Source organism: Eubalaena glacialis, chromosome 9 (assembly GCF_028564815.1).
Source record: "Eubalaena glacialis isolate mEubGla1 chromosome 9, mEubGla1.1.hap2.+ XY, whole genome shotgun sequence".
NCBI classification, from domain to species: Eukaryota; Metazoa; Chordata; class Mammalia; order Artiodactyla; family Balaenidae; genus Eubalaena; species Eubalaena glacialis.
The window spans coordinates 50,363,091-50,387,325 of NC_083724.1; the positions used below are offsets into that span (position 1 = coordinate 50,363,091).

At 39.3% G+C, this 24,235-nt stretch overlaps 1 protein-coding gene across 1 annotated transcript in view; it reads right to left on the reverse strand.

Moving 5' to 3' along the window:
• Positions 1-24,235, reverse strand: part of MAMDC2 (MAM domain containing 2) — a 167,814-nt gene that overhangs the window by 33,607 nt on the left and 109,972 nt on the right. Inside the window, exons 10-12 of the mRNA XM_061201200.1 lie at positions 21,851-22,116; positions 2,712-2,805; positions 869-1,021 (exon numbers count right to left, since the gene is read on the reverse strand). Coding sequence (XP_061057183.1) covers positions 869-1,021; positions 2,712-2,805; positions 21,851-22,116 — 513 coding nt within the window. The remainder of the gene's footprint in view (positions 1-868; positions 1,022-2,711; positions 2,806-21,850; positions 22,117-24,235) is intronic.

A 24,235-nucleotide genomic window follows, 5' to 3' on the forward strand; every position in this document is an offset into this window, starting at 1 on the left:
CCTACCAAATTAAGCCAATTCAACAAATAGGTGGTGCTATAGGTTGCTCTGTGGTGTTATTCCCTAGACTTATCTTGAGGTAGACCATAAGAAACAGCACTATGCAACTCTCTGTAAGGACCCTTCAGGAAATATCTCTATAATCTTAGTACCAGGGATAGTTCTTTTTTTCTGGACCAAATGATGTGCTGTTATCCAACTGGTATACCAAGTAAAATTGAGAGGGTCAGTGAGAAAGGTCTATTCTTTAGGGAGTATTTTTATCACTGACATTGTTTACAATTGCTGACACATGGTGATAATAAGAAGTAGATCAACTTTTAGCCTAGTTTATTGTAGTTTATACATTTTCTACAGAAAACGCACCTCCTTATTGCCTCCACCCTTTGATGGACTGCTTCATCTGTTTCTATCCTAAGAACACTGTAAATCATGTTTTACAGATGAGTTTTCCATCTTTTTCAGTTTCTAGAAAGTGAGGACTCAAACTGATATATCTCCTCCCCTGTCTGCCAGCATATTTCTATACTAGGTCTCAGTCCTGGGCTTAAGTTTAGATCATCATATACTTTTTTTTCATTTTTGTCCATCTCTCTTTTATTTTTAAACCTACCTCTAATTAAATTATCTTTGTGTGCATATCTTTGTAAGCTCTTTAAATCCTTTTTGCAGCAAGATATATAAGCAATGTAATAAACAGAAAGAATGATTTTAAATGCACATACTGAATTACCTACCCCACATGTGTAGCATCCCACGTGCAGTTCATTCTAGACACATCATTTTTCCCATTTCAAAATGCAGTAAATGACCCCTAGAATGCTATTTCTGGTTTCCTTAGGAAACAGCACCATGTGGCATAACTCACCTACCCCAGTAGTGTGATCTCCCTTTGGTCCTGTGTAGGAGGTAGGAGTTTCTCCCCTCCTCCTGTGCCAGCTGCTCCGGTTCCTTCTCTCCTGAGTAAATGCACATTCATCTTGTTCGAAAGTACACTCTCCAGGTGGAGTTGGAAGCTTCTCTGCAAGGAAACAGCAGGTGTTGCGATTGCTGAGGCTCTTTCAATGAATATGTATTCCAAGGCTCACTGGAAGCACGTGCTGCACATATGGGTGTCGTCTGGCCACATGTCCCGCATGAAGAGGCAGCCCCCTCACCAGAAGCCCACCTAAGCCACACTGGTGCCTCCAGCTAGAGGCTGGACTCCACCCTAGGTTCTGCCAGAGAGGCAGAGAACAATCAGAAATCTAGATCCAAAAGTTCGGGAATACTTTGAGAAAGAAACTTTCTCTGACTTGTGAATTTATTTGTGTGAATGAGCTTATAAAGCTCTGAAAATTGGAGGTATGTTGCTTTTATGGAAACATAAAAATAATAAAACGTCATGCAGGAGCTTTCTTCAGAAATCCAGAATGAGTGAAGGGAATCCTCAGAGCAACTCTATAGCTGCTTTGGAGGAGGGGGAGAATGTAAAAGAATTAAATGTGATTTTGGAGACATAGCTTAATATGTGTGGAGCAGGTTACTGAATTTTTCTGTGCCTCAGCATTCTTATTTGTAATGTGGGAATATTAATGGTATCCACCTCAGGGGGTTGTGAGGATTAAATAAGATGATGTATGTAAAATATTTAGAACATGAAGTTCTCAATAAATATTAGCTAAATATATATATTAGAACTTGGTGTTTTGCTACCTGGAGGCTTATTTTCCATTTCCAAAAACAAATGTTTATGTCTTTGGGTGCTATCTTCAATAACTGTAATAATGATTATTATTAGAGTGGTGTCACCTCCCAACTTCCTGGGGACTTCTTTGGTTGTACCTCCCTACATCTAGATTCTCTAATAAACAGCCTATCTTTTCCATCTCTTGCATGATAGTTATTTTACTTCATTTTATTTTATATACACTACAAGCTAATGAAGCCTCATTCCCTTTTCTATGTCTTGAGTGCAGAGATTTTTATCTTGTTTTATGTTGTTCTTGCAGTGCCACACAAATCGACTACAAACAAATTATCTTTTAATTAAATAAACGTGGAGATTATTCTCTGGTGCCAAATTGATGCCACAATTTGCCTGTTTGTTAAAGAAATGGATACCCTGAGACTTAGGATGCAGTGGTAATTAGTAGATAGAAACCAATGATTTGGGTTGAGGTATGCACAATTTTCTCATTAGACATAATGTCCAACACACAGCCACAATATTTGTCACTATCATCAATGCTTGCTCCATTGTTCCACTGTCATTTAATTCACTTGGAAAATATTTATTTATTATCATTTAGAAATGGTATGTTTAGCCTAGTCTATGTATAATAACAATTTCATCAATATTTCTTGAAAATCTGCATGCGTATGAGGCAACAACAATGATAATAACAAAAGGAATTATAATAGAAGGTATTTGTTTTTAAAGCACTGTTTTGTGCCAGGTCCTACACTAGGGAATTTATGTGTATTATCCCCACTTTTCAGGTAGGTATTACCACCTCTCTTATAGATGAAGATACAGGGGTCAAGTCATATGTACAAAGTCACACATTGCATTCAAGGCATCATTTCTAAATGAGAGAGGCACTTCTGGCAAGAAAAGCAAAGGACAGACTAGCACAGATTAAATGTACGTGGTATGTTCTTAGAGAAACAGGACATGCCATGAATCGGTCAGGGAGACAAAAGAAAGCTGAAATGAACTGCCCTCTTACCTGGAGACCAGCAGCTTCCCAATTCTATTGTAATGTCATCCAGGGCTACAAGTCCACAGTCCCAAAAACTTTTGCACAGGCTCATGAAAACCACCTGCAATTCAGAAAAGTAAAACTGTGAGTTCTGTTAACTGAAAATTGGAAACTCTTACGACCTGGGATGTACTTGACACAACAGATGTGCAGAAGCAAACTACAGGCACCTCTTCATTGTCTGTGAACCACAGATCACAGTGGCATGAGTAATGGTTAACCACTTATATATGACCCTGGGACTACTTCTCTTATTTTTTTCAGCAGAATCAAGCTCACAATGATATGTTGTGTACACTAATGCTGAACTTAGTTTGCATTCTTTAAAACACTGGGAGAGGAAAGCAAGAAGTTAACTAGATGGCAGAGGAAAACCAGTCAACTTTTAAATATTTTCCCCAGATAATCCACAAAGTGCATACCGGGTGGATGGCAGTCCAAGCTTTTTTACAAACATTTCCAGTGTAAACACACTATTGATTTTTTGGAAGTGACTTTCTGGCAATGTGCTTCATTCATAGAGTGAACAAAGTCCCAGTGATTTGCTATCTGGAGACCCAAGTTCCATTTCCAAAGTAAAGATCTATGTCCCTGAATGTTATCACTAATAAAAGCCCTAAATGCAGTTATTTTATCAGGCCAAACAGTTTTACTGTTGTATGTGAAGGAAAAATAAATCTCTACTATGAATTATTAAATTCATTGTGCCAAAGAGAGAGAGAAAAGTCTTGGATTTCTTTCCATTAAGCCAATTTAAAAGTCTCCTTTTCATGTACAGGATGAGCAAAGAGCACTTTTCAAAACATTTATACTAGATTTTCACTGTACTTTGCAGTTTACAAAGCTGCTTCACAGGTATAACCTAATGTTTAATGAGCACAAGGTCATTCAGTCCATGGTCAATCCCTCAAATACAAATCTTAATTCAAAAAAGACAAAGAGATATTACAGAAAGTACAACCCAAATTATGAATAATGAGAACATTTGATTTTTTTTATGTTCTAATATTCAGTATGCTATGTCTTCAATTTATCTGTGTTATCAATAGGATCTATTTGCTCTTTGATGATCAGAGCCACCAGAATATAGAATTTATTTAAAAAGAAATTGAAAAATCTCATGACAGTTTATCACTATGCAAAATATAAAATGTCTTAGGCCAATATCTTCAGAATAACTCCTAATCGTAAGATGTGTGAAAGTTTACTTGGACTGTATTCATATTACTTTAAATTATAAAAAGGATAGTTTGGAGATGTAATAATATATAACTATATGTATTTACAAGGAACAAAATAAAAGGGGCATTTTCGGTTTTTTAATTTAACTTCCATTAATTTTCTTATCTTTATAAATTCTAGAGATGATCTGACTACGTAAAATATTTTAGTTGTAGGATTTATGCGTGGGAACTTGTTCCCCATTTGCAAAGCAGAGGTCTATGGCATCAGCCCTGAGTACAGTTACATTTTATCAGCAATTCTTCCTGTTCTATGGGAAGGAATAGTAATCTGTCTCGTAATTTACTGAATTAATTGTGCTGCAGCGAGAAAAGACTTGGCTTTCTTTTCCTTTCTCTTCTTTAAAGTCTATTTTTGACATGAATAGTGAAAAAGTACTTTTTCAAAATGATTCTGTGGTAGTGAAATGATTCACCATGTAAATTATTACCTAAATAAGACTCAAACATTTGGCAGGTAAACATATCTTGAAGAGGAGAAATGTAAACATGCTTTCACATGTTTACTACAGCATTATTTTATAATGACCATAAAACCAAGCAAGGAAGGAAGCAAACAAATGAAAGAACCCAAGATTTCAAAAACAGAGGAAATACACAAATCATGGTGCTACAATCTAAGAAATAGGCAATCATTAACTCTGACAGCTTGTGAATATTATTTAGTAGTAGAGAAATATATTCCTCTCATAATGTTAAGTGAAAAAAAGCTGGTTATAATAGATAAAATTAAAATAAAGCAAAATAAAATAAGATAAATTATATTGAACTCATCTAAAAATACGTAGAAAAAAACCTTGAAAATTTACCAAATGTATAACAATTTTGTTAGGTTCATGAAATTACGGGTATTGAATAGAATTTCCTTTCATTTTCTAAACATTCTTTAATTTTGCTATATTTATAATTCATAGAAAAGAAGAAGGAATCAAGATATCTATAATGAAGATGTGGAATAATGAGTTACTGTTTTTCAGATTGGCACTGTTTATTATAGTAGCCACGAGGACATGTGGCTATTTAAATGAAAATTAAATAAAATTTAAAATTCATTTCCTTAGGTGCACTAATCACATTTCAAGTCCGTAATAGCCACATAGAGCCAGTGATCAAGTGAGTTGGTTATGGCAGATATGTAACATTTCCTCATTGCAGAAAGTTCCACTGGATAGAGCTTCCTGGCTCCTTTTGGACATTCCAAACAAATCTGTGAACTGCCACAGTGGGTTAAGTGAAATGCTAAAGATGTTCTGGACAACAGCAGGCCACTAGGTTATTCCTATCTTAGAACTCTTTCTACACTTAGAATACTGGCCAGACCACATGTTGTTCTGATAAAAGAGCCACAAAGCCAGTCAGCTATGTACTAGATTCAAACTATGGCCTCAAACCTCAGATCTGTTTGGCAGTTGTCTATCAGCATTCCAGCACACAAAAGAAACGTGACAAGATCAGCTTGTTTGGTCTAACACATTGGATTTCCACCTTTCTATAAATAATGCTGATAATGTCATCTCCTATTCTTGTGCCGCCATCTTGCATTTTGAGGGCCTCTTGAGGTGGAGAGGTTATTTTAGGGTAGTTGGTGACTGGGTAAGCTGAGGATTGGGCCTGGCTGACACAGGCGAAGAGAAAGCCAAACATTTCAGTCTGTTCTTAAGAACTCTGCCCCTGGGTCCCACTAAGAATGTGACAAGAAGGAAATTGCCCATAGTCTAAATTCTTAAGGGGATTAACCTCTTGTTTATTTATAGATCTTTTTTTAAAAACAGTGTTTATTTCATTTTCAAAGTAAACAGAATATCTCTAAAGACTGGGAAAAAAGTCTTAGGCAACTTGAATGTATACTAATATCTATTTAAGAGGGGAGAAGAGGCACAAAGTAAATTGCTGTCCCTTAGACAGGTGTTCTTGATTTTATGCAAATCTCTTAAAAGTTAGGGGCAAATTAGATTTGTGTAAATGAATTTGTTTCAGTGCACTAAAGGTTCCAGTCCTTAGGGACTAGTGATACTTTAACATTTTTTTGATAGAGAATATTAATTGTTGAGAAAACTTAGCTAGACCAACTTTGGAAATACAAATAGGCAGTGAATGGAGAGAGCTATAAATACATATTTGCAAACAAATAATTTTAAATATAGTCAAGTAAGGATCAAAAACATGATTTAACTTACTTCTTATCATATTAAAATTAGACATTGCACATGCTCATTTATCTACAGCAGGGTGTTCTGATCTCAGCCCTATTGACATTTGGGGCCAGATAATTCTTTGTTGTAGGGGACTGCCCTGTGCATTGCAGGATGGTAAGCATTCCTGGTCTTTACCCACTAGATACCAATATCACCCCCAAGTTATAACAATCAAAAATGTCTGCAGACACTGCCAAATGTCCCTTTGGGGAGGGGGGCCAGGGCAAAATCTTTTCTGGCTGAGAACCACCAGTCAAGGGTGGTAGAAAACTGCTATGTGGATTATCAAACCCCACTTGCTAAATTTCTATTATGTGTAGTCCCTATGTGAGGAACTTTCAGATCTGTTACCTCCTTTTTGGATTCTCTGTCAATTTCAACCTGTTAATTCTTCCCAGTCAGGGCAGGACAGTTGTTTACATTTTAAAAGCAGGCTAGATTGAATTAGTTTTCTTTTCCTCTGCACATCACCAGGTGGTAGTTCAAGGAGCAATGAAATATCCTCAAGCCCTGGAAAGAAAAGGCAAAGGAGCAAAAAAGCAAGGGAGATGGATTGACACTCCAGCTGAATAATCATCCTGGAGATGATGAGGGCTTCACTCTTCCAATTTCCTGCTTCAGAAAACTGCAAATTGTCAAAGGGCAATAGAGTATCTTCTTTGTTTTCACTTGCTTCCCTTTCAAAAAAGAATGATCTACTCCCTCAAAATAACATAATGACAGGGAGCAAATCCTAAGGGTAACCGAGAAAATTTTCCTCATAGTATACAAATTTTAATTCTCTCCTAAAGTTTTTCCCTCCCAGGGGGTGGGGACAGTGGGTTGGAGAGAGAGTCTGTACAGAAACGCAGCCACAAGGCTGGGTTACTCAGAGGGGCTAGACTGCCCCTAAACCTGTAAAAGTCCAGAAAAGTTCCTGGTTAAAGCACATAGGAAAGAAAAAGCAGAGAAACAGATATGTCAGGAACTTATTTTCCCAAACCAAATCAGGCCGGAGTTTTAAAATAATTAGGGTTACTAATTATAACTTTATGAAGTGTCATAGTTTAAGTGGTACCCAACACAATGAATAGGACTTTGCTGAGGGAGGGAAGAAATGAAAGCTTTTGCAGGGAACCACAAACCTTTGTTGTGTAGTTAAAAAAACATCGTTGGTATTAAAGAGCTCAACATTGACTTTTAAAGTAGTTTCATGGCCTTCCAGAGAGACATCGCTGGCCAGGTTGTTAGGTTAATCCACCACCTACTTTACCAATTGAAGAGCCCCAGCTGGGCCTATAATTAGTATGTGAATGATAGTTTCCAGAAATGGCCTCCTATCTTCACATGGAAACATTTCAATCCTATGCCAACAATACCATAAATTACCCATGTTCGAAAACAAACCTAGTTAGGTTCTTGTTATAAGCAGTGGACCTCAACAATTTACCAGAGGGTTTGATTCTGGGTTAAATTTAATTTCTATTCTGACGAGGTTTGAAATCTTTTGGAATCATTTGCACAGATAAATTTGGATATGGCAACTGCAGAGTTGGTGGAATAATTACTCACAAGATTACTATAATCCAGTCAGTGGAATTCCAGAGCCCTTCATTAAGATGCTTTTGACACAATTGCAGGATATACTATACTATGTATTGCAACTGCATTCATTTAACTGTTTGACAATAAGTTGTAAGAGAATTTAAAAAAAAAAAACATAAAGCAAAACAAAAATTCTGACATTAGACACTTGGCTAAAAGGGTGGAATTCTCACAAATCCCTAAAGACAGGCTGAGTGGAGCTTTATCTAGAAAAATGAGTATAAGACTTTAGTATTTTTAGAATCCCAGCCATGTTTGGGGAAATAGTTGCTAAACCGTAACAGCATGCCTCCTGTAGATACTATATTTGGTCTTCAGATACCACAAAAGGCAGAATGACCATGTGTTTTTAAATAAGTCTTTAGCTGACCAACACTTTTTTCTTAAAAGATCCATCTGTTTTGTTTCTTCTTTTTTTAAAGACCCATCTGATTTAATTCAGCTCTTGGCTTTCACAAGCAACAAAGACTGAACAGCTTCCAGCTTTACCCAGCATGAGTCTTTCTGCTCATAAGAGCCTTCCATTTTAGGGTAGAGGGCACCCTGTGGTAGACTTGCACATCAGCAGCCAAAGTTTTTCATTGCTATTTGTGTGGTAAATACCCAGATCTCTCAACTCACTGATTTCAGAAATCTGCATTATTTTCAAATCATTTGGTCACTGAAAAGGAAAAGGAGTTTCCAGAAGAGACCTCAGAATCAGATATTTTTTAGAATGAGGAAAAGGCCCAGAGACCCTATGATATGAGCTCAAGGTCATATAACAGCTAGCTGTAGACCCGGCCATGAAACATGACACTCCGAATATCTGATAGAGCATATTTCATTATACCAATCTGCTCATTTTCTCCTTTTTGCTTTAGGTATTTTAGAATATGATTCTGAAAGGCTTGAAACGCCCCAATTAATAGCAGAGGACAAGTATGTCTTTGACCTGTATTTATATTATAACTAGCTTCCTGTCATTTTGCCTTATGTATGTCTATAAAGGGTTCTCCATCACCTGGCACCAGAACCTGAATCTTACGTGGATCGTGACTGAATTTCAGGGCTGGTGAGTGTTGAAACCTCTCCTCGCAGGCAGTAACCCCGCCTTTCCACAGCAGGTGTTCCCTCACTTCACTGATGTCCTTCTCTCTCTTAGCCGATGACCTTATGTCTGCTCCACATGGAAAATTTAGCCCATAGGAAAGAATCCCCTCAACTCCCCACATCCACACCTTTAATCTTATCTTCATTTGCACCCATTTTCACTTCCTTTCCTTTGTTTTGGGAGTGAGGTCTGTCTGACTCCAAAATTCATGCTCTTTTTTTTGTGGGACATAGATCCTGCACAATCCTGTACAATTAGTATTGAGGGTCTAAATGGAAAATAAACATGAAAAGCCTCTGAAAAAATGAACATTAGAACTAAAGGTGAGATGGTATCATTTTTAGTGTTTTAGGATCTAATTTCACACCCTAATAATAAGAACATTATATAAAATTTTCCTATAAGCCTTTCATCGTCACTAAAGGAAACAGGTGTGAATGCCTTCCTGGACATACAATGTGGTTTATCTCCGGCCCACCTCCCTTAGGGAGGACCCCTGGTCAAACACTTCCCTGAGCAATGTAATGTAATCATCAATTTAATTGTCATGCCCAAGGATGAACCTCATAATACGGACCTATTGTGACACGTGGATGGAGATATAAAACGTCAGTCCTACCAGAAGACTTGGAGAACACAATCAATTGCAAAAAAAGGCGGAATCTATGTCTTTGCCTTGACTCTCAAGGGCTCACCCCTGCTCTGGATGAATTTCTCTGGGTCAGGAGAAGACAGTGACTTTAGCTAATATCCAAACAGGAATAATGACTTCACTCTGCTCATGTATGAGACATAGAGACAGTGTGGGTCTTATTTTCATTAACTCCCAGGGCAAAGCGGAGATCCAGACTTGAGGCAGAGCTGTGGCTAAAAACTTGTATAATGCTAAGCCCTTTTTAGCTGTGTTACAACTTATTTAACCAACCCCTACCGATAGATAATTGGGCAGTTTCCAATTTTGCAATATTACAAATATTGCTGTGATGAATATTGGTAGATAAACCTTTGTGCATAACCATGATTATTTCCTTATGATAAATTCCTAGAATTAGAATTGTTATGTCAAAGGATATGCATGTTTGGGGTCTTTCTTTTTGATACAGGTAATTGAATTGTCATCTAGTAATATTATATCAATTTACCTTCACACTAGAGCTTATGAGAATCCTATTTCCTTGAATACTCACCTCTCCAGGGCAATGTTTTATATATAATATACTTAAATATGTAATTATATATATATAAATATTTAATAAATGAAATTTAAGTATATATATAACTCTTATATTATATATACATCTATATATTTTTGGCCTAAAGTGAAAGATTTTTTAATTGATAAACTGAACAATACAAGCAGTATGAATGCAGCTATTAATACAAATATCATACTCCAGAGTATTATGTTTTAAAAATATCTTTATCAAAAAAAAAATATCTTTATCCATTTGATAGACAAATGTGCTATTTTATAACTTTTTAAATTTCTTTGATTATAAATGAAGTTGGACACGTTTGTGCATTTATTTTCCAGTAATATTTATTTTTTTCTGATTTGCCTGTATATATTCATTGCCCACCTTCCTACTTCTTAGTTCATGTTTTGCTTATTGATATATTAAATTTAAAGTTTAAATGTATTAGGAGTTTGTCATATATGTTGCAAACTATTTTTTCTGGCTTGACATTTGCCTTTCAGATATGTTTATTAGGCAATCCTTATTTGGAGAAAGAAACTAAGGGAGAACTAAATGTCTTGGTTCAGAGACTGAGATGAAATAGGCAGGCCACAAATAGTAATGCATCCTTGAGCATTGCCTACATTCACATGTAAGCCAATGTTGAACAGAAAATAGGAGCTCATGACCCTTCAGGGTATGGTGGGAGATGCATAGGGAGGTAGCTTGCTGACTACCTGGAGAGAGACTTCTACTAGATGTAGGTACTGCAAAGACAGAGCACAGAATACCCAGAGAAAGCCACACAAGGGAGGGAGAAAAAGGTGGGGATATCTATGCAAAAGGAAATAAGGTATTCTTCTGTGGGAGAAAGTAGCGAGTCTTTACTCATGTGTGAATTGTCGATTTCCAAGTAAGTGAATTGAGCTTATACCTAGAGTGTCCAGCAAATACTTACCTGGTCTATGAGCTCAGGAAACCAGAGGATCCCCAGAGAATCTCAAAGTGCAAATTAGTCAGTGTTGCCTCATCCAAAAAACCCAGGAAAAGATTCCCTATAAAGGCAGACATCGTGAGACTGTGAAATAGAAGATTAGGAATCTGGAAGTGTGGAGGGAGGTAGTGTTTTTAGGTTTATAAACAATCTTTGGAATACATTTTTGCTTAATTAAGCTTACTAATAAGACTATGGGGAAAGAATGTCCCAGATATCTCCATGGTGCTGGGAGGACAAACGTGGTAATCCAGCCACATTCTATGAAATTAATTCCTTGGGAAAGTCATGAAAGAATGCACTGACATAAACACCACACTCATGTAAGCTGTGTGTTAGCAACTACCAGTTGTGCTAATCAGTCTTTCCAGTCATTTCTCTATAAATTGACATGAAACACAGAAACCCAACAACAAATATCTGAAAGGAAATGAAAGAGAAGGAAAATCAGAGTATCTCAAATCTGCCTTACTCATATTTAAAGTAATTTATAATTCCTGGACTGACAGCTGACGCTGAGTTTTGCTTGGAAAAACCCAACACCAGGCTCCTTTTCCATACTTAGCTCCTCTATCCAATTTCACATTAAAACATATTCCACTTGACAGTATAATTTTCCTGGCTCTGTGTATGGAACCACCCTAATCTGTTCTATAATGTGTTGATTATTGTGTCAGAAATTAATGATCTTGCAATTTCTGCTTTGCACTCAGCTGCCCTGCTTTAATTATGTTGGAACATTAATATCCTGGAGCAACCATTTCCCAATGTTCTCAGACATCATGAAATGTGATAGGAAATTCATCTTTTCTCATGTATCTTATCTACACATTGGTTTTCTGATTCCTTAGTCCCTTTATAGCGGGGTGTCTTGTTATTAAATAGCCACCTATTTATAAATCTCTCCAGAAACTTACTAGACCTGCTCTTCTATCCAAGCGAACTGCTAAGTGTTGTCTTTAAAAATTTTAGAACCCTAGATATTTTACATCTAGTTTCATTTTCATTATTAAAGGGCAAAGTGAAAAGGAAGATTTTAAAAGCAGAAATCCAAATCACAGACAAATTTCATTCACTTTTTGCTAAAACGAGAAGATTATTGCGAGAGGAAATAAAGAAATAGAGAAAGCTATCCACAAGGACTGTGCTGCACAATATTAAAAGACAGTTCCTGACATTAAGATGTCTAAAAATATAATAAGAATTAGAACAGGCTTAGTGGACATCTAAAAACATGTTTTTATTTCATGGAGAGGTGACATGACATTCTGATTTGTGCCATTTCATGCCAGAGTCAAGACTTAAAGCCAAGTCTTCCTAGCCTTGACCTAGGATCTTTTATTATACAATCTCATCCCAACAAAACACAAATTAGTGACTTATACAAGATTCAAAGAGGAAGGGGCTCTTGAGATGAACTTTGAGAGAAGGGTAGGATTTTCTCAGGTATGATGATTCCTGCAGCAAGATCAATGGGAAATATTTGCTGTTGATAAACCCTTGAGGGAGCGGTGGGGGAGGAAGGCAAGGATTTGAAGAATGAGAAACTGCACTGGTTCCTAGACAGTAATTGAAGACACGTGTTCCAGGGAGTTTGAAGACTAAAGGAATGGGATAGGGTGGCAACTTAAATGGGTAAAAAGGTGAAAGGAAGGTTTGCTGTTCATTTGTATGACCAGCATATGTTGGCAGCATGCAAAGGACTAATGGAAATTGAAAATTTATGAGAGAGGGAACAATTTATGAAATAAGGTCCCAGAGGAGGCAGGACGATGAAATCAAACGTATAGATGACCAGTTGGTTTTGACTGAGAAACCAACTGTCAGATTCAAAGAGAGGCAAGTGAGGATTCAGAGAGGAACAGAATTGAAGGGGTTTGTGTTCAATGCCTTCATTCTTTTGGGAGTTGAACCCACGAGGTCACATCCTAAGAATGAGGCAGGTAGGATCGATTTGGAAACTTGCGAGTGAAAATGGATCTGAATATCTGGGGTGGGGAACGAGAGTGGAAGTCAGTGAGAGATGATCTGAATAAAAGGCTTTCCCAGCAGCATGGATCCCAGCAGCCTGGAGGGGACAGTAGAGATTAATCTTATTTTCTCCAGCTGTGCTGAGAAGCTTAGGGAAAAGATGAAAATAGCTGCTGAGGGTTCCCAGGGGTTAAGAGGACCAAGGTAGGAGAAGCCAGAAGGACCTGTGGGTGGGGAGACTATGATGTGGACGTGAGTGCTCCATGGACCACAGCACAGAATGGAGGCTGGAGAAGCTGTGTTGGGGGACAGGAAAGGGATCAGGAAAATCAAGAGAGCTGGGAAAACCTCATATCAGTCTTTGGGAATAGGGAAATGGTGCGATGTAAGTTGTTCCAAAGAAAAGAGTTACAGCTTTTGGTTTTAATAAATATCATCATAAAAAGCCCCAAACCAGACTTGGCATATAGGTGTTTATGTGCATCCTTATAGCCATTCCAGCAGGATGTTCCTGCTTTTAAGTGTTCACATTCAAATTCCTTGCAGGACCAATTGCACAGGTGCTGGGTTATAAGAGATTATGGTTTATATGATTCAAAGGCAGAAACAGTTAATCTTCCTTCTTCCTTTGATGTATTTACATTGTTCTTCCTTGCCATCAACACATATTCGTTGAGAGTTCGGTTCTCTTTCCAACTATTTATTGAGTACCCACTCTGTTCCAGAAATTGTGTTCACATAAGGAATAAAAAATAAATAAGATATGGATCTCTGTTCTCCAGAAGCTTACAGTCTGATGTAAGCTAATGTAGGTAGGCAGGTAAGTAGACAATTTCCATACAATACATAATGCTATGATAGTAGTATGATGCACAATGCAAGGGTTCTATGTCAAGTACTCTGAGGAAACTGACACCTTACACAAGGTTGAACAGGATTCTTTAATGTAGAACTTACTAGAGTTTCTAACATGTTACTGTGCAGGGTGAATCTTCATGTGTGTATGTGGAAGTAGAGATCTAGCATGCAAAACTTCCCCAACTCATTTGACCACAGAACCCTTTTTCAATGGAATAACTCAAGGGATTTGTACTCCATGGGACATACTCTGAGAAGTGCTGACATAAGGTTCTTGCCTGGTCAAAAAAAATGTATTTATATTTTTTTCAGACTGGCCAGATGGGGGTTTTCTCCATCTCCATAAATGACTTTTGAAGTTTGTTCTTTAATCTTACAACAGAATAAAGATGCAGACTTAGAAGGGTTTACCATGCAGACTTTAATGACTGCTGAGCTGATCATTAAGCCAGACCCAGATGAAAGAGAATGCCTGGTCATGCTCTCATTTATGGGCCATTTAACATTTTTTCCAAAAGAAATATTTAATGAACATGATATTGAGTTCCTCCCAGTGCCTCTAATTAACAGACCACTTAATGGTCTTTGTTAAAGGGAAAACTTGCTTCAAGTCAAAAGATATTGCAGGACCTGATATAGGTGCTATAGTGACCAAGCATAATGTCAGTCCAAGGATTTGAACATAAGAGATATGGGAACATATGTATATGTATAACTGATTCACTTTGTTATAAAGCAGAAACTAACACACCATTGTAAAGCAATTATACTCCAATAAAGATGTTAAAAAAAAAAAATTCAGGGACCAAAAACATGTTTACACTAGGCTCAAACATTTTTTTCATACATTAAAAGAACATCAAGCCATCCAAAAAAAAAAAAAAGAAAAGAAAAAATGGCTAATGTTTGTGCTTCATCATTACAGACTTTCTGACAACGACTCTTTAGTCTCTCCTGACATTTAGCTTTCAAGAAAAGCACTTTGGAGTGAATTGTTCCCTCTCCTCATTACCATCTCTAGTGTGTGAAAGTCTCAAGGTAACTCTTGATTACCTGCTCTCTATTTAGTAACATGCTGAGGAAAAACAGATCAAGAAAACCATTTCATGATTCATGCCCTTACAAAATGTTTCTAAAACATTAACAAATATATTGTCGGCAGTTCATGATTGTGTAAGTGCAGTAGTCTAGTACTATTAAAATAAAGATTTAACTCGGACCTGATTTTAATTTAAAGAATACTTCACAGAAAAAGTTCAGGTACAGAATTACCCAGGTACTAAAGAGATGTTACCTATGAAACCTTATGAGGATCAGGACCTAGAAAAAAAATCTTTAGTCTCTTTGTCATTCTCTCTTTTCTCTCTCTTGCTCTTGCCTTCTCTCTCCAGCTACATTAATGCCAACTATGTGCCAGGTACTATGCTAAGGGTTTTACATGATGCACCGTAATCCTATGAGGCACGTACTACTAATACACTCATTTTGCTTATGAAGAAAAGCGAGGCTCAGCAAGATTCACATAACTAGCCCCAATTATAAAGGCGTAAGCGCCAGAGAGCCCACAGCCAAGTCTCTTAAGCATTATGCTGTACTTCCCTCTACCCCACAGATCTCCTTTGTCTGTGCTGAACCACCTTGAATTTTGACCCCTCCTAGGAGCCAAAGTGATTTCTAAAATAGAACAACAGAGAGTTAATAATAAAGCCCTAGAAATTTTTTGAAGTCTTGAGTTAGGGCTGGCTTCCCCTTCTTATCTGATCCTACGCTTTCCACATTAGCCAGGAGAGGGCTGGGAGGGCGGCCATAAAGGTATGGTATAAAAAGCATGGATTCTGGATTGAATAAGACTTGGATTTACCTCTCTGCTCTGCCTCTTAATAGCTGCGTGCTGTTGAACAACATCCTTAATTTTCTGCACAAGCTTTCCTCATCTGTTAAATAGGGCTATACAGCTTTCCTTCCTAGGGTGCTGCAGCATCAAATGAAGTAATGCATGTTGAGTGCTTAGCATAGCGCCTGGCACAGGGAAAGTGTTCAATAAAAGTTCCTGTTGCTGTTGGCAGCCGTGACATTACACAGCCATCCATATGGCTATTTTGTTAGAATGGTCTCAGGGAAATTCTTACCATTGCTATCATTCCTTAAGTAGAAATATATATTATAGTTTCCATCAAACATTAGACTGTATAGGGGAGATAGCAGGGACTTGTTAGTCGAATCAGCCCATTGTCCTTAAAATGGTCTGGGTAAGAACTAATATGGAAATAAAGGTAAAGAAACATCCAGAGTGGGAGGTACCTGGGAAGGCACAGGTGAGCTAGTGTGTAGGGATTAGGATCGAGGCAGGAGAAACAAAGGGAAGGAGGCCGAAAGTTTTGACTTTACAGTTCTGTCCAGGCTGCCCGTCACTCCTCTCAGCTCTGGTCTCACATGACAACTCACTGAGAGGTGAAAATAATGTTCATGAAAGCAGGCTATACTAAGAAGTAATGTGAAGGGAAGAGATTATTGTTATTATTTTGTGCAGCACAGATACTCAAACATATCTACCAAACATCTCCACCAGTGAAAATTCACACCAGGATTGGGATTAGGCCAGGTGTAGTCAAAATTCAAATACAAGGCTCCCAGCCAGGGAACAGGTGTGAAAAGGCAGCCATTTACTCTTGGTGAGTTGGGCCTTGACCACTCACACTTGACCGGCTTTAGGAATGGCGTGGTGAGGACGTGAAGCAGAGACAGGGAAGGGTCTTCCCCACAACAGTGACGCACATTCAGTGAGCTCTGAGTTTAGGCATTCATTGCTAGTAGAACGTGACCTTGGGTTAGTTCTAAGTTCTAACCTTGTATTCTAGAATGCCAAGAGCACTAAAAGGAGATACTTTACCTCCCTTACGGGAATGCTGTGAGAATTAAATAAAATAACAGACGGTGCCTATGCCCCAAGGCACGTTGGGAGCCTCACTTTTTCCAGCTGCACAAGAACAGGCTTTCCCCAAGACTGGATGGAGACCTTGAGCACCCAAAGATACCTGCGGCAAAGGGCAGGCTTCGGACAGTCTATAGACCACGGTTCAAACCCCAGCTCTGCCACTTACCAGCCTTAGAAAGTCCACTCTTTCAATTTTTTACTTATTCCTTTTTCATTGTTATATTTTTATGGGAAAAGAGAAATGGAACAAGTAGACAAACAAATCAGACAATTTCAGATTGGGGTAAATGCTATGCACAAAAGAAGCTAGGAAATATCATGGGGAATAACTTGGGGATGGAAAAAGCAGTTACAGACTGGGTGGTCAGGGAAGTTCCTTTCTAAGAGGAGACATTTGACTGGGACAGTAGAATGAGAACCGGGCTTGACATAGGATAGATGGGGGCGGGGCATCGCAGGCAGAGGGGACTGCAAGTGCAATGGCCCTGGTGAAGGAAAGGCCTTGGGACTCAGGGGACAGAGAGAAGGCCGGTGTGACTATGGGGACTGTGTGACTATGTGATCATGGGCAGAGTGAAGGGAGATGAAGTCAGTGAAGGAGGCGGGGACCAGATCGTGCATGGCCTCATAAGCCACAGGAGGGAATGGAGGTTTATTCTAAAGACAATAGGACAGTTTCATGCAGGAGAGTGGCCTGATCCTATTTCTGTTTCAAGACGATGATTCTGGTGGCTGCATGAGAGCGTAGAGAGAGCAAGGTGGAAGCAGAAAAACCAGATAGAAAGATACGAAGCAGTTTAGGTGGCTGGGGAGACACAAGTGGGCATATTCGAGATGTATTTTTGAGGTATAACTGTTAAGGATTTTGTCTGGAATTTGGGGGACAGTGGCAATGCGACAGCAAGAATAGGACTATTTTAACTTTTTGAAACTCCAGTTTCTTCAACTGTAAACTTATAAACGTGCAGCATGGTGAGTATAGTTAACAACACTGTACTGTGTATTTGAAAGTTGCTCAGGGAGTAGATCTTAAAAGTGCTCATCACAAGAAACAAAATTTGTAACTGTGTGAGGTGACAGATGTTAAGTAAACATTGCGGTGATCATTTCACAGTATATACATATACCAAATCATTATGTTGTACAGCTCAAACTAATATAATGTCATATGTCAATTATACCTCAATTAAGGAAAAAAACTAAGATTGCAAAGCCATTTCAGTAGTAGAGTGGAGATTTGAAGCCAGAGAGACTCTTGTGTCATTATCCCTAATCACTGTGCTATCCTGTCTCCAAGACGACGCAGGAGAGGCCTAGGAGGCCCAGGGCACCCTAACCTATTCTGGGCAGTGAGCCAGAGGAGGGGTCTCTGCGGAAGGGACGTTCAAGCCGTGACTGAATTAACAAGAGTCTAGGCAGAGGAGATGTGTGCAAGGGCTCAAAGTGGGGGAGGGCAGTATGTTCCAGGAACTGAGTGCAATGGGATTAGAATGGAGGGAGTAAGCGGCCAGGCTGCGGAGGGGATCATGTCAGAGCATGAGAGCCTTTTCTCTCAGAGCAACGGGAAGCTAGGGGGTCACTGCACGGGAGGCTTCCTCATCATCACTCTGCCTCTGGGCAGAGCGCAGATAGGAGGTGGCAGGCGTGGACTCTAGGTGGGGTTGGCTCTTAATTTCAATTTTCGGAATCAGCTTAGAGAGCAACGGTTCTCATCTGAGAATTGCACGGCACCTCTGGGGCCATTTGGAAATGTGTGGAAATAATTTGGGTTGTTGCTGTCACTGCAGATGTCAAAACCCCAACCGTGTGAGGCATGGCCCCCCACAAAGACAGAACTGTCCTCTTCTAAATGCCAAGGGGCCCATACTGGGAAATCCTGCCATTGGCAAGGCACTGAAGGCTTCACTGGAGGAATACAAATGTTTTAAGCCATGACCGTGTAAAAGCAATTGTATAGTTGAGATAATTGAGATGTGGAGCGGGCAAGCAAGGTGAGGGGAAATAGAGGGGTGAAAATGCACTCACTGCACATAGTGGGATGTCAAGGGACACTACCTAAAGTTTATGGAACCAAAAATAGATGGTTAGGTGTATTAAAGTTACAAAGGGAACCAAGAGAAAAGTTAAAAATATAACTAAAAATTGTGAGGAGGAGAGAGAAAAGAAAAGGAAATAGTGTAAATAAGCTAAATTTCTTATCTTTCATAGCAGGGAGTCAGCAGATACTGCTAAGGTTAATGCAGCAAGAAATGAGGTGGAAATAGAATATTTAGAATTATAGAGAAAGGCATCAGAAAATCAGGAAAAACCCTTTAGAAAAAGAAGTAGAACTGGAGTTTGAGTTCAGGGGTGGTTAAGGGAAGCTCTGGCTTTTCATCTTGTCCGTTCTCTGAGATACTGTTTGTATGTTTATTTCCACCTGTATGTGTTACATAAGTCAGTGAACTTTAGTTTCCCGCCTTACTTAATGCTGCCTCTATGGATGTCAAATGGTTCTCTCACTCTCTGAGCTGGTTCTGTTTAGAAGGGACCCGCCCAAAACTACTGGCCACCTTCAGATAAGTGTCCAGAGTTTTCTGGCATTGAACTGTACCTACTGTCTCCTCACCTGCACTGGGGCCAAATCCTTGAATAGGCTATAAGAACTTCTCTGCCCCCACTGGGTCTAGATCCAGTTTTCCTGAAGTGGCTGGGGAGGATCTGTGTGGTTGCTGGGAGGGCTGGAAGTCAGCCAAAGAAGAAAGGGCAAATTCTCTGGGGCACCCTTATTTGCTGGGGGGCTTGCTCCCATTCCACGGAAGTCAGGTAAGAGCAGAGACTCACTCTGAGGAGCAGGCAGATTACTAACACCCATGTTTTGTGAGTAGTGGACCAGGGGGAGGGTTGGGGGCAGGGAGGGAGGGTTAAGCGTTGGGGAGAAGGGAGGAGTGGGGTGGGGTGAGGCATGAGCAGGAGTTAGAATCCAGCATGGCCTGAACCTTAACCCTCCGAGCACCAGCTCAGCTGGGCCTCTACTAATCACTATTTTTTATATGTCCAATTGGTAGAACTACTCCTCTATTTTTCTATATAGCCCTTCTGTGAGACAGTGAGATTGTACTGTTGTTAGTTATTTTACGTATCTGTATCTTAATGTTCTATCATCTGTGATCTCATTCTCAGAAGTAGGATCTGAGCCTCATTCATCTTTATATGCCCTGCACTGAGCATATACCTAATAAATTATGGTTGAATTAAGGAATAAATAAATGAATGAATAAAGTCAAATAAATGAATGAAATGTTTATTATATTCTCCTTTTTTTAAAACATTAGCAACAGAGGGTGTGGAGTACAACAAAAATTCTATTATTTTCTGGTGCATCCCTGATTATGTGGATCTGGTGTATCTCTGATTATGTGGGTCTGGTGCATGTTTGCTCTGTGTGTGTGTGTGTTGCCATAACTACTTGAGAGAGTTAAATAATTGGTAATGGGGAAAAAATGTAAGCCTTTGGGATCCCTAAGAGGTGCAGGGAAGGACTAAGAGATCAAAGAGGAAATGCAAAAATGCTGCAAATGTGAGACGACATTTATAGAAAGACAGTCTCATTCAGCAAATGTTTGGAACTGGCTAGGAAATAGGCTTAAAAAACATAAGCCTAGGCTAAGAGTTGGAACTTGGCACCAGAAACATCAATTTGTTTCCTCTGTTGCTCAGGGGGATGAGCCAAATAGCTCAGTTTAGTCAGGTGACCCAAATAGGATGGGATTAAGAAGGGTATACCTACAACAATGTATTTAGTCAGCATAAAAACAATACCATCAGTGCTTATAAGATTGTGATAAAACTTGTGTGCTTATATTCTGCTACAGGTATCATAAATTGGTTTGACCCTTTTAGAAATCAGTAAGTCAAGGAGGCTGCCATGTCATTATAATCATAATTTCTTCTTGCCTAGCAATGAAAAAGAACTTTGTAAATATTTTCAAAGATCTTTGATTAATCATTGTAAAGATTTAATCATGCTTTGGTGGGTATTCCAATGAACTAAGAGTAACCAAGCAACATTACAATGGGAATGGTGTACAAAATTTCTTTATCAGGAAGTTATAGACAAAGCTATGGTTCTGTCCAGATGGTTATAGCTAAGAGAAGTTTGGGCCATTAATGTTTATGAAGAAGGTTGTACTGCTCTGCTAGGTATGTATCTTCCCCTGGGGAGCCTGGACTTTGGGTAATTCCTAGTTAACGAACATGATCAACTGACCCATCCATTCTTCAGTGATATCTATTGAGCTCCCATTGTGTGAGGCATCTGTTTGCAGGAAGGGACCTTCTTTTAGCTTCTTTTTTGCACAGAGGGTACAGGAGAGAGATCTTCTGACCAACTGACAGATGAAACAAAATGGATTTTCCCATTCTAATTTCATCTGGGTTAGTTGACAGAATTTATTACACCTGTAAAGCTTAAGTTTAAGTTTATGAGTTGTAAAATTCAGGAGATCACAGTTTTCTTTTGTATTTTCCCCGCGATAAAGATCTCTTTGTTTTCTTATTGCTATCAAATACGCTGCTGATGGTTCCCTTATTCAAATTCTCTCTGTCTGGGTTGGCTCTCATATTTTACTGAGTTTCCCCATCCTGTGTTCAGCTAGAGGTTTAGGTTGTTGACCTTAAAGCCTCAATGTAGAACCAGGCTCACTGATTTCACATTTTGAAAGTACTAGCATTCGTGTGTGTGTGTGTGCGTGTGCATGTGCGTGTGTGTGTGAATTGTGGCTTTGAACTAAAGTATAGCTGTTGAACTTGGATTATTCACATATTCTCTGTCTTTGGACTATCCTCAGGGAATCTACGGACTAAACAAGCAAACTCCCTAGGTGACCATGACTCTGAGAGACAGAAAACCGAAAAGCACTGAAGGACATAACTCGCGCGTGGCTGTGGACAGGGTGTGGGAGTGGGGCTCTCATCTTGAACAGAAGAAAAACAACGCATCACCAGTTGAAAATAATTAAACAGAAATTCACTAACCCAGTTTAGCAACTGAAAATTGCAGAAAGCTTCTACTGTACCTTGGTAGGCATGGGCTTCTTAAAGGTGATTTCAGCTTGCATCCAAACACCCCTTGGGGACTCCAGCACAGACCAGATCTTGTCTTGAACCATGTGGTTCTCTTCAAAGATATAAACTGCTAGGGTGTCACTCATTTTTAAAAACCCATAGATGGCATAGTAAAAACGCAAACAATACTGCAAGTTTCCTGGCAGGGAGGGACCGTAGAGCCTTCCAATGTAGCCAGGCTGAGACGTAAACTTTGTGTTGGCCATCAAGAAATACCCTGCGAATAGGACAAAGCATTCAGTGCGTCAGCAATGAAAAACCTAAATAATTCAGCCCAGATTATCAAGTGGGAAAATTTGGTTCAAGCAGTGGAGTTTGCCAACAGAGACTATTTCTATAGGCTTTAAATGATAGCATTTAAAATATCAAAAATATCTGTGTGATTCTATTGCTAATAAACCTCCATTTTTAAGTAAACCTGTACAGATTTCCAACTGCATATGTCCAGATTCTAGTCATCAATCAGGATTTATATTTCTTTTTTTTTGGCCGTGCCGTGTGGCTTGCAGGATCTTAGTTCCCCGACGAGAGATTGAACCCCAGCCCTCAGCAGTAAAAACATGGAACCCTAACCACTGGACTGCCAGGGAATTCCTAGGATTTACACTTTTCATGAAACAAAAAGGATGAAATCACCTTGGGGTTCCCCACTTTTTGGACAACCAACTGACAACTAGACTGAGTTGTACTGAGTTATAGAGAACACAAGGCCCAGAGCAGATTTTCCTTCTTACCCCTGCAATGACCAGTGGAGGGGGAGAGGTTACAGGGCCTGGCAGTCCTTGGGGGGTGATGGGTGGGGGGTGGTTTGTGTATCTGAGCAGAGCTTACTCTCTTGTTCATATGTTAAACCTGCTCCTAAAAAGCAGGTTTTTAATCAGATAGACCCTCCCAGGTGCTGAAGATCTGATCGTCCCCAATTTCTCCTAAATAACATGAAAAAATAAGATCAAGAATCTGCCCTCCCACATGCTCCACCAACCCCATGGTAAACTTAAAACAGTTTACCATGTTAAATTACGTGTCCTATAAAGCTGGTGCAGAAAGAAAAAAAATAATACCTTACTCTTTTTCCTTTCCCTTTTTTGATCCTCCTTCATCAGTTTTCTTTTGGGTGCCTCAGTCTTTGCTATACAGTTTAGTTTTATTTAATCCGGCAAAAGGTTCTTTGGTTATTTCATGAGTGGTGTTATGGACTGAATTATGTCCCCCAAAATTCACATGTTAAAGCTCTAACCCCCAATGTGACTGTATTTGGAGACGGGGCCTTTAAGGAGGCAATTAAGGTTAAAGGAGGTTACAAGGGTGAAGCTTTTAACTCCCATGCGACTGGTGTCATAAGAAGAGGCAGCAGAGATCTCTCTCTTTCTCTCTCTCTCTCTCCATGTGTACACACAGAGGAAAGGCCATGTGAAGACACAATGAGAAGGCACTTTGGAAAAGGCAGGAAGAGAGATCTCACCAGAAACCAACCCCAATGGTGCCTTGATTTGGGGACTTCTAGCCTCCAGAACTGTGAGAAAATAAATTTCTGTTGTTTAAGTCCCCCAGTCTATGGTATTTGTTATGGCAGCTCAAGCAGACCTACACAGGTGGCCAATACAACAGCCAGAACAATCTTTTTTTAAACCTAAATTTAATCCCTCTCTTCTCTACTTAAACCCTTTCAATGGCTTCTCATTTCCTTTGTAGTAAAATCCCAGTTGCTTACTCCGGCCTGCCACGCTCAAGATCTTCCTCCCTCTCTACCTTCATTTTCCTTCACTCTCCTCCCCACGGTGCAGCCACTCTAATCTTCTAATTCCTGGGAGTATCCAGTTCTTTCCAAACTCAAAGCCCTCACAGATGCTGGTCTCTCTGCCTGGGCTGCTCCTGCTCCCACACATAAAAGCCACACAGATAAACTCCCCACCCAAAATGTGGTTCCTTATTCTCTCTCAGAGGTCACTCTTCGCGTCTCTCGGCACACTCCACAACTGGTAATCTTGAGCCTATTTGCATATATGTTTGTTTAGGGTTTCTTTTGCCCATTGAAATGACATCAGCCAGCAAGGGTGGGATACATACCTGATTTGTTCACTATTGTATCCCCCAGGGGTTAGGCTGGCCAGGGTCAGAATAGGTTTTTATTCTGTAATTCTACAAGTTAGCCAACCCCTAAGCAAAGAATACAAAATTACAAGTATGAAATTGCAAGGGCCCTGCGTCAGTGAGGGGCCCTGAAACAAGCTTCATCAGCTTTCTGTTAAGTCATCCCCGTGCCCAGTATATAAATAATTGTTGAATAAATGAATTAGACACTAACCCCTTGAGAATAAGCTCTTTCCACCAGTCTC